At 45.0% G+C, this 13,388-nt stretch overlaps 1 protein-coding gene across 1 annotated transcript in view; it reads left to right on the top strand.

The window, feature by feature from the left end:
* Positions 1-13,388, top strand: part of Ptpro (protein tyrosine phosphatase receptor type O) — a 189,427-nt gene that overhangs the window by 161,635 nt on the left and 14,404 nt on the right. The window contains exons 20-23 of the mRNA XM_052172930.1: positions 7,737-7,827; positions 9,506-9,582; positions 10,351-10,485; positions 10,736-10,858. Of these exons, the coding sequence (XP_052028890.1) occupies positions 7,737-7,827; positions 9,506-9,582; positions 10,351-10,485; positions 10,736-10,858 (426 nt within the window). The remainder of the gene's footprint in view (positions 1-7,736; positions 7,828-9,505; positions 9,583-10,350; positions 10,486-10,735; positions 10,859-13,388) is intronic.

The following is a 13,388-nucleotide window of genomic DNA, read 5'->3' on the forward strand; positions in this document are numbered from 1 at the left end:
CTCAAAGCTGGTCTCTGGGGGTGTACATCTTCCAGCAAGGCCACCCTCCTGAAGGTCCCATGACCCTCTCAGACAGTGCCACCAGCTAGGGACCAAGTGCTCAAACCCTAGGCCTCTGGGGAACGTTCAGCATCAAACCACCATATATGCTGTGGGTGCGGCTGAGCGTCAGGCCCTCTGCTGAGGACTCAGAGTTTAGGCCATCAAACCAGCATGTAAATATCACTGTGTCTCGGAATTGTATGCTCATATTGAAGTTCAGTGCCATTTTCTGGTTTGAAAATAAAAAGACTGCTTTTATCATAATGGAAACGTAATTCTAATCAGCTTTTACCTAAGTAAAGGCGGCTTTACTGAAGGGATATTAATGTATCTCGTGGAGCGAAGAAAGGGTTGAAGCTAAACCTTCGGTGGGTTTCAGGGATGGCTGGGAGCTCAAGCCGGATCCTGAGAAATCCCCTCCATTCCTCACTTCTGCTCCCCTCTGGTCCTGCTTTTGCCATCTTCCACTACAAGGCAACTTCTTTTTACTACTAAAGAAGGAAGGGTCAACATGAGATCTTGCAAGCAAAGGTGACTAAATTGTCCTAAATGAGGGGCAGCCATATTCCTGGGCCAAGATGGGAGAATGCAAGAGCCAAATCAATGTATATATGAACATTTTAATTCAGCTAATAACACTTGTGTTTGTATGTAAGGACTGCTATTTATTTGGCCACCAACAAGTCCATATTGGGGGGTAAGACTTTCCAAACCTCAGTTTCTTTACCTATAAGATGGGTAGATTGAACTCAACTAGTGATTTCCCACTGAACAAGAGCTGCCCAGTCCCTAAGGAGTGCGGCGATGTGTGTGGGTGGCTTTGGTTAGTGTTTTGGGTGAAGGCTACAAGCAGTAGTTAATGAGAGAAGAGCAGAGGGATTACATTTTCTTCAGGGTGTGCAATCAGGAATTGTCTTCAGTCAGTAGTATTCCCATGCAAAACATTAGGCCTCACGTGGAGCACAGGCCAGCAGGCTTTACCACGCCTGTCTATCATGGTTCTCCAGAAACCCAAAGGGATGTGTGCCTATAGAAGCAACAGGTAGAGAGAGAGTGGGTTGTCTTAATGAACTTGCTTATGGAAGCTAGGAGGTCTAGGCCTCACGGCAGGCTGTCCAGCTGGTAAACCACAGAAAGGCTGAGATTGCACTCCTGAGTCTGCAGGCAGGAGGGAGCAGAATTCCCTCCTCCATGACGAATTTGTTTTCCCTCTTAATTCAATTAATTGATTGGATAAGGCCTCCCTTTGTACAAATAGTAATTTACTGAGTCCACTGAGTTCATCACAACCTCATTTGCCATGTTCATAACAAGTTGCTATGTGGTCCAGCACCTGGGCCTTACAGCCCAGCCAAGCAGACGCATAAACGCAGTCGTGGTTTCTTTCTCTCTGACAGCCTGATTTGGACGAGCATTTGCTCGGCCAAGAGCCCACGCTGGTTGGCTCTCCTTTCTCCCTGACAGCCTCCAGCCTATTCTCAAATCTTCACAGCCCACAGTGCCTCAAATTGAGGCACAGTTTTCCAGGAAGTGAGATATTCCTGACTGCACTCTGTGTATACGCCTGACTTTTACATAAAAGGCTGCAGGTTTTCTACTACTATTTTTGTATTCATAATTACTGAAACAGAAGGAAAATGCTTCTAGTTATAACAACAGTACCTCTCCAAGAAGGTATTAAGATGGCTGAATCGCTTGAGTCTAGCTAAGCCTGAAGTAGTAGCTGAAATGGGTATTTACTCTGCTCATATGAATACTTATACCTACTTCAATTCATTTCCACACTAACATTGAAAGATCAAACGTGTATTGAGAAATTGCATCATTTGTAATCATTATGCAAATTGAAGATAATGTCTGGATTTACATATATTACCAATACAGCTGTAAGTCATACATGAAGCTATATGACTTTCTACTTCTTATTCAGTGAATAAATTCCCTTCATACTCAGTATCTGATCTGAGAGAGATTGATGACTCTTCTGACCCAAATATACATGTTTCTTTAAGGAGGTTGGGAACTGGTAAGGGGACAACTTCATTTGTGATGTTTCTGGTAAGAAAGCTTCTGAAGAACCAGACCTCAGAGCTTGAGGTGGGGCCATTCCCCTGCCATTCCACGTAGTCCTTGTTTTCCCGTTCATCTCTGGCATTTGGAATTAACCAAAACACAGGTGAAGGCCTTCACTGTCTTTGTTCAGAAAAACGGATACACATAAAACTGTAACTTGTACAAGTAACTCTTTCCGATCATGGTGCCACCTCAGCCTGCCTCTGCCCCATTCTCTGGAGAGTGCCTGCAGTTGTCACTGGCAACATCACCTCAAATCTCCCCATCACTTTTGGGGTACAAGGTCTTTGCTCCCAGCCTTGACTTGTCCCTCCTCTCATTCCCTTAGACCCAGAATCTGGTCTCTTTCCAAGAGCCTCTCCTGGCACCGTGGCATTGGTCTGAGCATTACCCCCAATGAGTGGTATCTTGCTCTCCCATCCTTGAGAGCTACTGTAGACACCCTGGGGGTTGGTGTCCTTTATTTCTGCCCTTCCATTACCCACCCATCGAACTCCCATTGAGGTTTGTGTGACTCGCCATGGCCCCATTGTTTCCCTGCCTGTCTTAGTCAGGGTTTCTATTCCTGCACAAACATCATGACCAAGAAGCAAGTTGGGGAGGAAAGGGTTTATTCAGCTTACATTTTTACATTGCTGTTCATCACCAAAGGAAGTCAGGACTAGAACTCAAGAAGGTCAGGAAGCAGGAGGTGATGCAGAGGCCATGGAGGAGTTACTTACTGACTTGCTTCCCCTGGCTTGCTCAGCCTGCTCTCTTATAGAACCTAAGACTACCAGCCCAGGGAGCCATTGATCACTAATTGAGAAAATGACTTACAACTGGATCTCGTGGAGGCATTTCCTCACCTGAAACTCCTTTCTCTGTGATAACTGTGTCAAGTTGACACACAAAATCAGCCAGTACTCTGCCACTGATGATATCCCATTCTCAGATAGGACCATGATAGATGGAGGAGAGAATTAAAATGGCCAAAGGTTATGAGATCATACCATATGCAGCTGAGCTGTAGGTGAATGCCCCATTAGAAGCTAAAGAGAGCCAATGAAATGTCCCCACCACAGCCATCTATGAGGGGGTGTGGTCCTGCTGATTCCTTGGTTTCTGATTTGTGCACTCCAGAGCTAGGAAACAATAAATTTATCTGGTGGCAAGTCACCATACTTGTGGCACCTTGTCCCGACAGCCCCATACAGTACCACACTAGAGGAGAGCTTACTCTCTCCATTCTCCCTTGATGGTCACCTGAAAGTAAGCGTACACCACAATTCTGTTGTGACATTAGCTTGCTACAGATGGGCCCTCTGCTCTCTCCCCTCCCTTTGTCTCCCCTCCCTTTGTCTCCCCCGTGGACTCAGGCTCTATTGGCCCCAATCACTTGCCTGTAATGCCCAGTGTGTTCCAAGGTCAACGCTAAGTACTGCCATCTACTGACCTTGCTGCTAGCTTTAAAAGCCTAGGCTTGCCTTACACAGTGATACGCTGTTCTTCCAATTCATGGAAGGCCTCACCTCGTTGACAGTATGTGAAGATGAGGCCTTTGGAGGTAATTAGGATAGACAGAGTACTGGAGCTGGGAGTCGAGTGGTGAGGTTAATGCCTGTATGATAAAAGAAGCTAGTGAGTTTGCCTTCCTCTTCTTCCCCCCAGCTTCACATTGATCATGAGAATACACAGAGCTGACAGCTGCTTACAAACCAAAGATTAGCAAGGAAGTCTACATTGTTGGCGCCTTGATTTGAGGCTTTTCAGCCCCCGTGACTATAAAAAATAATAGCATCCTTTGGTTAAAACTACAACTCTGTGGTGTTCAGTTATGGCAGTATACATACACAGACACACACAGACACACACAGACACACAGACACACACACATATAGACACACAAGCACACAGACACACACACATATAGACACACACAAACACATATACAGACACACACAAACACATATACAGACACACACAGACACACACAGACACACACAAACATAGACACACACACATACAGATACATACACACAGAGAGACACATATACATGCACACACACAAAGGGACACACACATATACACACACAGAGTACGAGTTTGTACTTTCTTTGGGCGCTTCAACAGTCTCTGTCACAATACAGACTGCGACTGGGGTTGATAATTGTACTAGGCCCCTAGCAAGCCATCACTGTGTCCTTGGATTAAAACAACAGATCTTTGTTCTCCAAGCTGTTGGATTCAGGGGCTGAGCTGAGGATGCATCAGAGCCGCTCTCCCTCTGGACCTCCTAGGAGAGCACTCGCTTACCTCGTTCAGTCTCGGGTGGCCCCGAGTGTCCCTCCACGGCCCCCCCATCCAGCCAGACTCTAACAGTCTCACATGGCTTCTCGTCTGGTAATCCATACAGAGTGACTCATCCCCACAAAAGGATCACACTCATAGGTTCTGATACAGACACGGCTCCTTGTCTATCACCATTCAACCCCTGGGGACGTTTCTGATGAATAAAAACCATGATGGATTATGTTAGAAGCAAAACAGGCAAACAGAAACCCGAAAATGATTTATGTGCCTTTGGCCCTTTACCCCTACACTTTATCATAATGAAGATTTAAGCCTCTGCGGTTTCTATACAGTGTGAGAGAAAATTCCCTGCAGGGTTGCCGAACTGGAAACTTGTTTGATTTTCCGCTCGGTGACAAGCTAAATTAGGAAGCCCACGAATCTGCTCCTGGTCCTCCTGCTCTGCTGCAGTTCTGCTGGGCTAATTTGCATTTATGGTGCTCAGCCAATTAAGCAGCTCTTACCAACATAGGGCATTTTCAACTGGGGCAGCAGCGCTGGATTACAGGTCTTTAGAGAGTCAGCGTCTACGCACACACTCAGTCCTCTCTCCAGCTCCTGGGACTGTTTCCAAGGTTTCTTTTGTATCCGAGGCCTTTTCCAGTTGCTTTTTTTTTTTCTGTCTCCAAATTGGGGGCAGAGAGCTGAGGAGAGTTGTGACTTTATGCACACAATGGTGAAGAGAGGAGTCATTACAGACCCAAGCCAGTCAAAGCAAAAACAAACACAGTCACGCCATCGTTGAAGGCGTCACACTTGGTGTTCATAGGGCAACGTCTGCCTTTGCTGAATTTAATAATTCTATTTGCTAACATATAAGCCGGCAAAGGATGGAAAGGTGATAAGATTTGTCTGAGGAGAATCAAACTCATGCTGAGGAGTTTTAAGCTGCTTTCGAAAGACCTGTGTTTTATAAGTGGCACACACAACGAAGGAAGATGTTTTGAAACAATAATCTCTTTTGGACAAAATCATCCTTTATAGTTCTTTCTAAAGAAAGTCCACTTGTAAAACATCTTAATCAATGGAAGGAAAAAAAACTATCATTTAAAGACGCTCATGATTACTCTAATTAACCTTAAAAAATTAATGCTGATTTGCGTTAAGGTTTCCAAAACTAGAGCTTTTTTTTTTTTTGTATATGTCTCACAAGAGTAATATAGCAAGCCACTGGCAAACCTTGATGAGAAACTTGTGCAATTACAATAGCAATTTTCTGCTTCAAGGGTACTGGTGCATAGGCTTTATCTGAAATGAGGGGCAAAATTTAAATTTGTACTGAGGCACCTACTTGTCAGTTCATCTCCAAGAAGGGCTGACTGCCTAGTACCCCGAATGGTGTAAGATTTTATAATCTTGACAATCCAAATATGATGAAGCATCAACAAGAAAGAGAATCCGGGGCCACAGAGGTTGTCCCATTCATGTGGACAGCAGCTCTGCAAGCCAACGTCGGGTGGCAGCAAGGACCTCCAACTTGAAGGAGGTCTAAGACCAAACACTGGGCCCCTGAGGTGTGTTACTTTGTGAAGAATGCTTGGATCAAGTCGCACAGGATGTGGGGGCCTCTCCTCTCAGTCAACATCTGTCTTGTCCCTTAAGTGTCTCTTCCCTTTAAAATCTTTCAGAGATCCACAAACTCCTCTTCCAGAGTAGTCTTGTAGCTTTGGATTCCTTAAGGTAACCGTTGAGAAGAGACTTGAAGTGTGGACCTTGTGTGCTTTGCTGCATCCTTTGGGGCTAGGAACAAATGACCTTGGGTAAAGTGTGAGTACTCCAGAGTTCAGATCAGCGGCGCCTGGGGAGAGGCCTGGCAAGAGGGGTGACCTGTAATCACAGCACCCAGGAGGCAGAGACGAAGCATCTTCAGGGTAAGCTGGTGAGCCAGCCTTGCTAGGCAGCTTAGGAAGAGACCCTGTCTTGGCAAATGAAGTGGAGAACTTATTAGGGAAGCCACCGTAGCCCTCTGCCTCACCATGCAGGCACATCCACGTTCATGCCAACACAGCATTACACGGGCACACACACCTTTACACACACACACACACACAACTGAACTTGTTAAGTATACGCAAAATGTATGGCAACTGGTTCCTCACCTCTCTGAAGGAAGTTATTAAAACGATGCCCACTATGTTAAGTAAAACCAAACACCGAGGATCTTTTTAACACACACAAACACACAGAGCATTCACATACAAAAAATAAAAATGCATCTTAAAGTGTTTTAGGATATTGTTAGATTTGCTCCTTCAGTTGTTTATGGTACAAGACCAGAATTCACCATTCCAGTAGATCATAATGTAGACTGCTAGGTGACCTGGGAGTATGAGCGACCTCCTTATTTTTGTTTAAGACATGGGGAATGAACAGCTGAAATGCCCCTTACAGTCACTTCATCTTTTGAACTGCACTGGTTGTCTGATTATAAGAAAAATAGCAATGCATGCTGTGGTAAGGTCTGTGGTAAAGACACCCGTCATGTCTTCAGCCCATGTCCAGCCAGTGTGCTGCCTTCCGGTCTAGGGCTTGTCTCCACGTGACGATTCATCTTTATTCTTTGCCTTCGGGTCCTGTCACTGGTATTTAGAGGCTGTTAATCCGATATTTTTACAATGAGGAGATTGCTTTCTTCTCCTTACTCCACCCTTTCACTACTTCTGTGAGGCTTCTCTCTCTCTCTGAGAAAACAGATACCCACATTTCCTCACGGAATAGGAAAGGTTTATGTGAACGACTTCTATGTGAGCTGCCATCTTTATTATAATCCGGCAATGCGTCTTCATTCCCAAGCCTCCCACCCTCCGTCTCCCAGACAGATCTTCCTTCTCCGGATGAGCTGGGAGAAGCTCACACTACCCAACAACCTTTGAGACCCGAGTCCCTGCCGTGCTCAGCATGCACACGCACAGGTACTTGGTGTCACTGGAGTGCTTTCTACTTCAGGCTGTGGGTATTAATGGGGTTGTCACCTCATCCTGAAATTGGCAGGGTTCCTGACCATGACATCTTTCTGGCTTGTGGTAAAGGACAGGAGAGGAAACCAAGTTAAACAAGCCCATAGTGGACTTCTAATTTCACCTAAGTTTTACCCAGTTCATTGACTAGAGCGGGCTGACAAGAACGGAGTGGGTAAGCAAGCCCGTTCTGCCCTTAGAAGGAATCGCTGCATTATCAGCTAGCCAAGGGTATGTTCAAGTTTTTATCCATGAACAGAGTCCAAGGTGAACTGAAAGCCATCCAATCTGCACTGTGCACAGAAACTTCAAACCAGTCTCTCTTGTTTGCAGGAGTTGAAGTTGATTGGTCTGGATATTCCACACTTTGCTGCAGATCTGCCACTGAACCGATGTAAAAACCGCTACACAAACATCCTGCCATGTAAGCTGGCCCATAGCCCTGATCCCAGCCCTGTCTTTTAAAGGCCAAAGCTTTCCTGCTGCAACTTAATCAAGATCACTATTTCCCAGCCAGACTCAGGTGTAGCCTGGACCGCAGGGCCAGCGCTGAAACTTCCTGGACCTGGCTGGGCATTGATCTTATTCAGTGGAGGGGAGGTTTCATTACACCGCTTGCACACAAATTGCATCTGAGCATTGGATCCTCCCTACTGCTAAACAAAGGATTCCAGGCAGTTAATGACTGCTAAGAAAGGGGGAACTGACCTCCCCAGGGACGAGATCCCTGTTTATCCAATTCCAAGTGGTATGAAGTCATTTATATACAAGCAACACTAAATAAACTGACCAGTTTGTACTTACATATTTATATAGGTAACTGTAGTAATCAAAGACAAGGAGTCCATGAATTTGAGAGGGAATCCAATTGACACCTGGTTACTGTCAAGAACCAGAGGTTTTCTTTATGAAACTCAATACCACCTAGAGTAAATATACACCAAAAGTTTGAAAAAGAAGTCAGCCATATAAACCAGGATACACTAAAGCAAAAGAATGGGGAGCAATAACCAAGATAAAAGGCCAAATTCAAAGAGGTCAACAATAATACTTTTTTTTTTAAAGATTTATTTATTTATTATGTATAAGTACACTTTAGCTGTCTTCAGACACCAGAAGAGAGTGTCAGATCTCATTACGGATGGTTGTGAGCCACCATGTGATTGCTGGGATTTGAACTCAGGACCTTGAGAAGAACAGTCGGTGCTAGTATACACAAGAAAGCGAGAACAGGGATTGGGATTAGGGAGAGATAGTAGGAGAACACCACACATTATCTTTATAGAGACGAGCAAGGCTAGGGAGTCTAAACACACTGTGAGGACTCTAGTTAACAACATTGTGTGGAACACTGAAAGTTTTATAATAGAATGGGCTTTATACACTTTTGCACAAAAAGAATAACAATATGAGATGGCAGATATCCTTAAGGCTAGTAGTCATTTCGTCATATGCAGACAGGTGAACACACACATACACATGAGTATGCGCACATGCACGCACACACAAACATTCACCTTAAACATTAAATTTCATGTCCAGCAACAAAAAAATTAAACTAATGAGTATAATAATAATTTCAAAAGGCCCGTGTCACTTCTGTTTTCTGGGTAAGGTAGCGGATTCTTTGAGTGCTGCAGTGTGATAAGGAAATCCTAAGTTTACGCTACATCCTATAGCTTTCCATATGGTCACAAAGACATTTAGTTCCTGCCTGAAGCACTTGAAGATGACTTTTCCAGAGATGGAAGAGCTGAGGACGTAGTGGCTGGAAGATAGTCGTGTGCTATCAAGAAGAAGATAAGACAACAGTAGATCACCTCCCTCCTCTGCATTTGATTTAACTTGGTATCTGAAAGAGACTGTCAGAATGATTTTTCCTTCCATTCTGATTTGTTTGTTTATTTGTTTGTTTTAGTTTGTGGAGGCAGGGTTTTTCAGTATAGCCCTGACTGTCCTGGAACTCACTCTGTAGACCAGGCTGGCCTCGAACTCAGAAATCCGCCTGCCTCTGCCTCCCAGGTGCTGGGATTAAAGGCCCGAGCCACCACTGCCCAGCCCATTCTGATTTTTTTATGTCTTTTTTTCTTTACTCTTCATAGATGACTTCAGCCGAGTGAGGCTAATGTCCATGAATGAAGAGGAGGGAGCTGACTACATTAATGCCAATTATATTCCTGTAAGTAGAAATAACAATCTGGTCATCCAAAGCTCAACTCCACACGGTCCAGGCAGTGGAAGGCCGCAGGGGCTAAGCGTACAGGAGAGGAAGCACTGCCCACACCCAACAGCTGAGTGTCAGGAGCAGAAGGCAGTTTCTATTGTTCCTATTCAGAGTACAGGATGCAGTGGCTCCACCCTTCTTAATGCTGCAATCCTTTACCTCAATCATCTCATTGCTCCATCATAACTGTAGTTTTGCACCATTATGAATCATAATGTGAATATCTAACATGCAGGACATCTGATATGGAACCCCTGTGAAATGGTCATTTGAACCCCAAAGGGGTCACAATCTGCTGGTTTAGAACTGCTATCTGAAAGAGGGAAAGGCTTACAGACCCCTGTGAGAGACTAGAAGAGCGGCAGGAAGGTCATGACACTGAAGGACCTCTCCCCTGGATTTAGACTCCAGAGCTCAGATTCAAAGGGCTACAGCTGCACACCTGTGCACTTAAAGCAGCAGTAAAGACTGTGGTTGACATAAAAAGGTGTGGACATGATTTGATAGGCTTCTAAAATGAAGAACTTAAAACCACACCAGCCCGTCTAATCCCTCTGATTACTGCCTACATGATAAGCTGAAGGAAGTGCTATATAGATGTGTGATCCTTTGCCAACTTCGTCATCAGCAAAGTGTCGGTTGTCCTCACAGGTAGAGAACGGCCAACAGCATTTGGCGGTGACGGGGGCTGGTGGAGTGTTGACGTTCTCACTCTTCTTTCAGGGATACAACTCACCTCAGGAGTACATTGCCACCCAGGGTCCACTGCCGGAAACCAGAAACGACTTCTGGAAGATGGTCCTACAGCAGAAGTCCCATATCATTGTCATGCTCACCCAGTGCAATGAGAAAAGAAGGGTGTGTACCCATGTGGTCCAGTGCCCGTTGGCCATGCCTGCCCCATTCACAGCCCCGGGTGTGTGTGTGTGTGTGTGTCCACTGTCAGGAAGGTGACTGAAGTTGCTTAATTTTCACCTTCTCCATGGGGCTGCAAGATTCTTTTGAAAGGAGGATCATGGCTACCCTGCAGTGAGCACAAACTCAATTTCTCCCCTGGTTTCTTTTTTGTTTTGCTTTGCCTTTTAACATCGAGTTATTGTTGCTTCAGGTAAAATGTGACCACTACTGGCCATTCACAGAAGAGCCCATTGCTTATGGGGACATCACCGTGGAGATGGTCTCTGAGGAAGAGGAGGAAGACTGGGCCAGCAGACACTTCCGGATCAACTATGTAAGTTTCCAACAGATTCAGTGAGGGTGGTCTCCATTTCTACAGCTCACCAATACCCCACACACAAGAGCCCAGAGATCAAACCATCACTGTGTAAGATTGTGTGCACTTCAGGCTCTGCCAGGCTGCTACCTGCAAGAGACAAAAACGATCTGACTTTCGGTACAGTTACTATTTCTATCAAAAGTGGTTTGGATGCAATGCTGTCTTCAAAGGTCAGAGGAGATGAAGAAAAGTCTGCACTGGTCCATCTCAAACTTGTGCAGGGCTGTTAGCCACAACCGGAGAGGGAGGGGTTCTCATCACTTGCATTAATCAGATAAGAAGAGCAGGTGTGGGAGGCACAGGAACATTTCAAATTAAACCCTAGAACTGAGGCTTGCTAGTTAGAATTTTGTTCTGTCAGTTTCAATGTCTAGGCCTCCTTAATTATGGTTCCATGTCTCTCTTAAAGTTAGGTCGAGTTCCAGAAAGATCCATTTTCCTTGCCTTGCTTCTGTCTCTATGGACAAGTCTTTCAGCCCAGGCTGATCACATCTGTGCTAGGCTCCAGGGTTAGGCTGCGTGTCTGCCTTACCAGCAAGCCACTCAGGAGAAGCAGAACACAGTCCATTATAGGAGTCCCAGCCCATGTTTCCCCGGTGATAAATAAGGGGGTCTGGGACAGATGCTATGGTTTTCAGTTTCCTGTGTACCCAGACACTGGGATAACGCTGGGAGTTGGCAATGAGGGTCTGAGGGTCTGTATGCCCCCTCAGGATATTAATGCGCCAAGCAAGAAGGGAAAGACAGCTAGGGAATGGGGATGGAATCTGGGTTAGTACTGAGTGAGTACTGAGAGAAAACAGAGTGACTAGAAAAGAGAAGGCCTTCTTCGGGAGATTTAGGTGTGTCTCTTTATAATAAAGCACCCTGCCCTCCATCCCAGCAATCCTTGATGAAGGAGATGATCCTCTTTCTTTGTCCAAACTGCTTTTTATGATGGTGAATGTGAATGCAGAAATCTTACCCAGGGTGAACAAGGGATTAAATACCTTCTACCAGAAGGAATGGTCAGAAAGGGAAGCTCATTGGCTAAAGACTCAGGGCCTATCTCTATTACCTCATTAACATGGAGAACTCTGGGTTGTTATGCTACATGACCAACTGGTCATAGTCTTCTCAGTGGGTGTTGTGGTTATATATTTTGGTAGGGAGTTGGCCTCATGCCTGCTCTTCTAAAGTCTGAGATTCCACGGGCTTTGGGCCTGCTCAACCTTACCAGTTCTTCTGTCTGGTGGCACAGTCCACTTACCCCACACTCCAGTGCTCACTTCAGTCACAGTCAGCACATTTGCTATCTATAAAAACTCCATAGGATGTAGGTTCTACTAGTGTAGTCCCCTTGGAGCAGGATGTCTGTTGAGAGCCCACACACACACACACACACACACAGAGGAAGGAAGGAAGGAAGGAAGGAAGGAAGGAAGGAAGGAAGGAAGGAAGGAAGGAAGGAAGGAAGGAAGGAAGGAAATATGGAAGGCAGGAAAGAATGAAAGGAAGGAAGAAAAAGAAAGAAAGAAAGAAAGAAAGAAAGAAAGAAAGAAAGAAAAAGCAAGACATTCTTCACTATAAGCTGTTGGCAGTAGCTTTCTCTGGGATGTGCAAACAAATCCAGTCACACCCCAGTGAGCATGTAACAGGCTGTTCCATCTGTTCAGTTCTTCTGAATTGTCCAGTTCATCCTGTTCTCCAAGCAAGTCACTCAAATGCACTATCCCTCCTTTATCCGGCTTTCCAGGTCTGAGACTCTCAGCTCCTTCCTGCCTACCACAGAGTGCCCTGCATGCCCCTCCATATAAGCACCCCGCCCTAACAGCTTCTCTTCCTCTCGCTGGATACCCACAGTTTCACCAGCAAGTGCTCTGTCTCCCTAGGATGAATGAATCATGAATCATAGAATGAGCTATTTCAATACTAATAAAGCACTATTCAAATCCATAGATTTCCTACCAGAGGTGATATTTCACAATCTTAACACCATTTAAACTGAGTTGGCCTTCAGTAAGGAAGCCAGTGCAAACTGCTAAAGAATAGAGAACAAATCTTTCCCATGTTTGCATCTGAGAACAGGAAAACCAAAACCAAAAATCATACGGAATACAATCTAGGGTCTGTTCTCATGCCTACTCGCTGTACAGGGAAGACTTACACAGATCATTCTGTGATCAATGATATGCTTCTTGCCCTTGGTCTTAGATGATGTCCCCATCCTTCAATGGCAAACGTTAGGAGTTTCAACAGCAGAAATAAAGCAGTAAACAATAGTGTTTGCCTATAGGGCAGTTCAGAGGTTACAAGTGGCTGAAGCTCTCTTCTGGTTGTAAACTGACAATCTAAATTGGCCAAAAACAATCAATCCATCTGTATGAAACAATCTTTTCCTCTCAACTTTTTGTTTATACCCATCCTTGTTGCTTTGTTCCATATTGAGATGTGTAAAGTTCCCAGGTATTTTCTCAACAAGAAAAAATATGTAGATGAGAAAATC

Source organism: Apodemus sylvaticus, chromosome 2, assembly GCF_947179515.1.
Source record: "Apodemus sylvaticus chromosome 2, mApoSyl1.1, whole genome shotgun sequence".
Taxonomy (NCBI): domain Eukaryota; kingdom Metazoa; phylum Chordata; class Mammalia; order Rodentia; family Muridae; genus Apodemus; species Apodemus sylvaticus.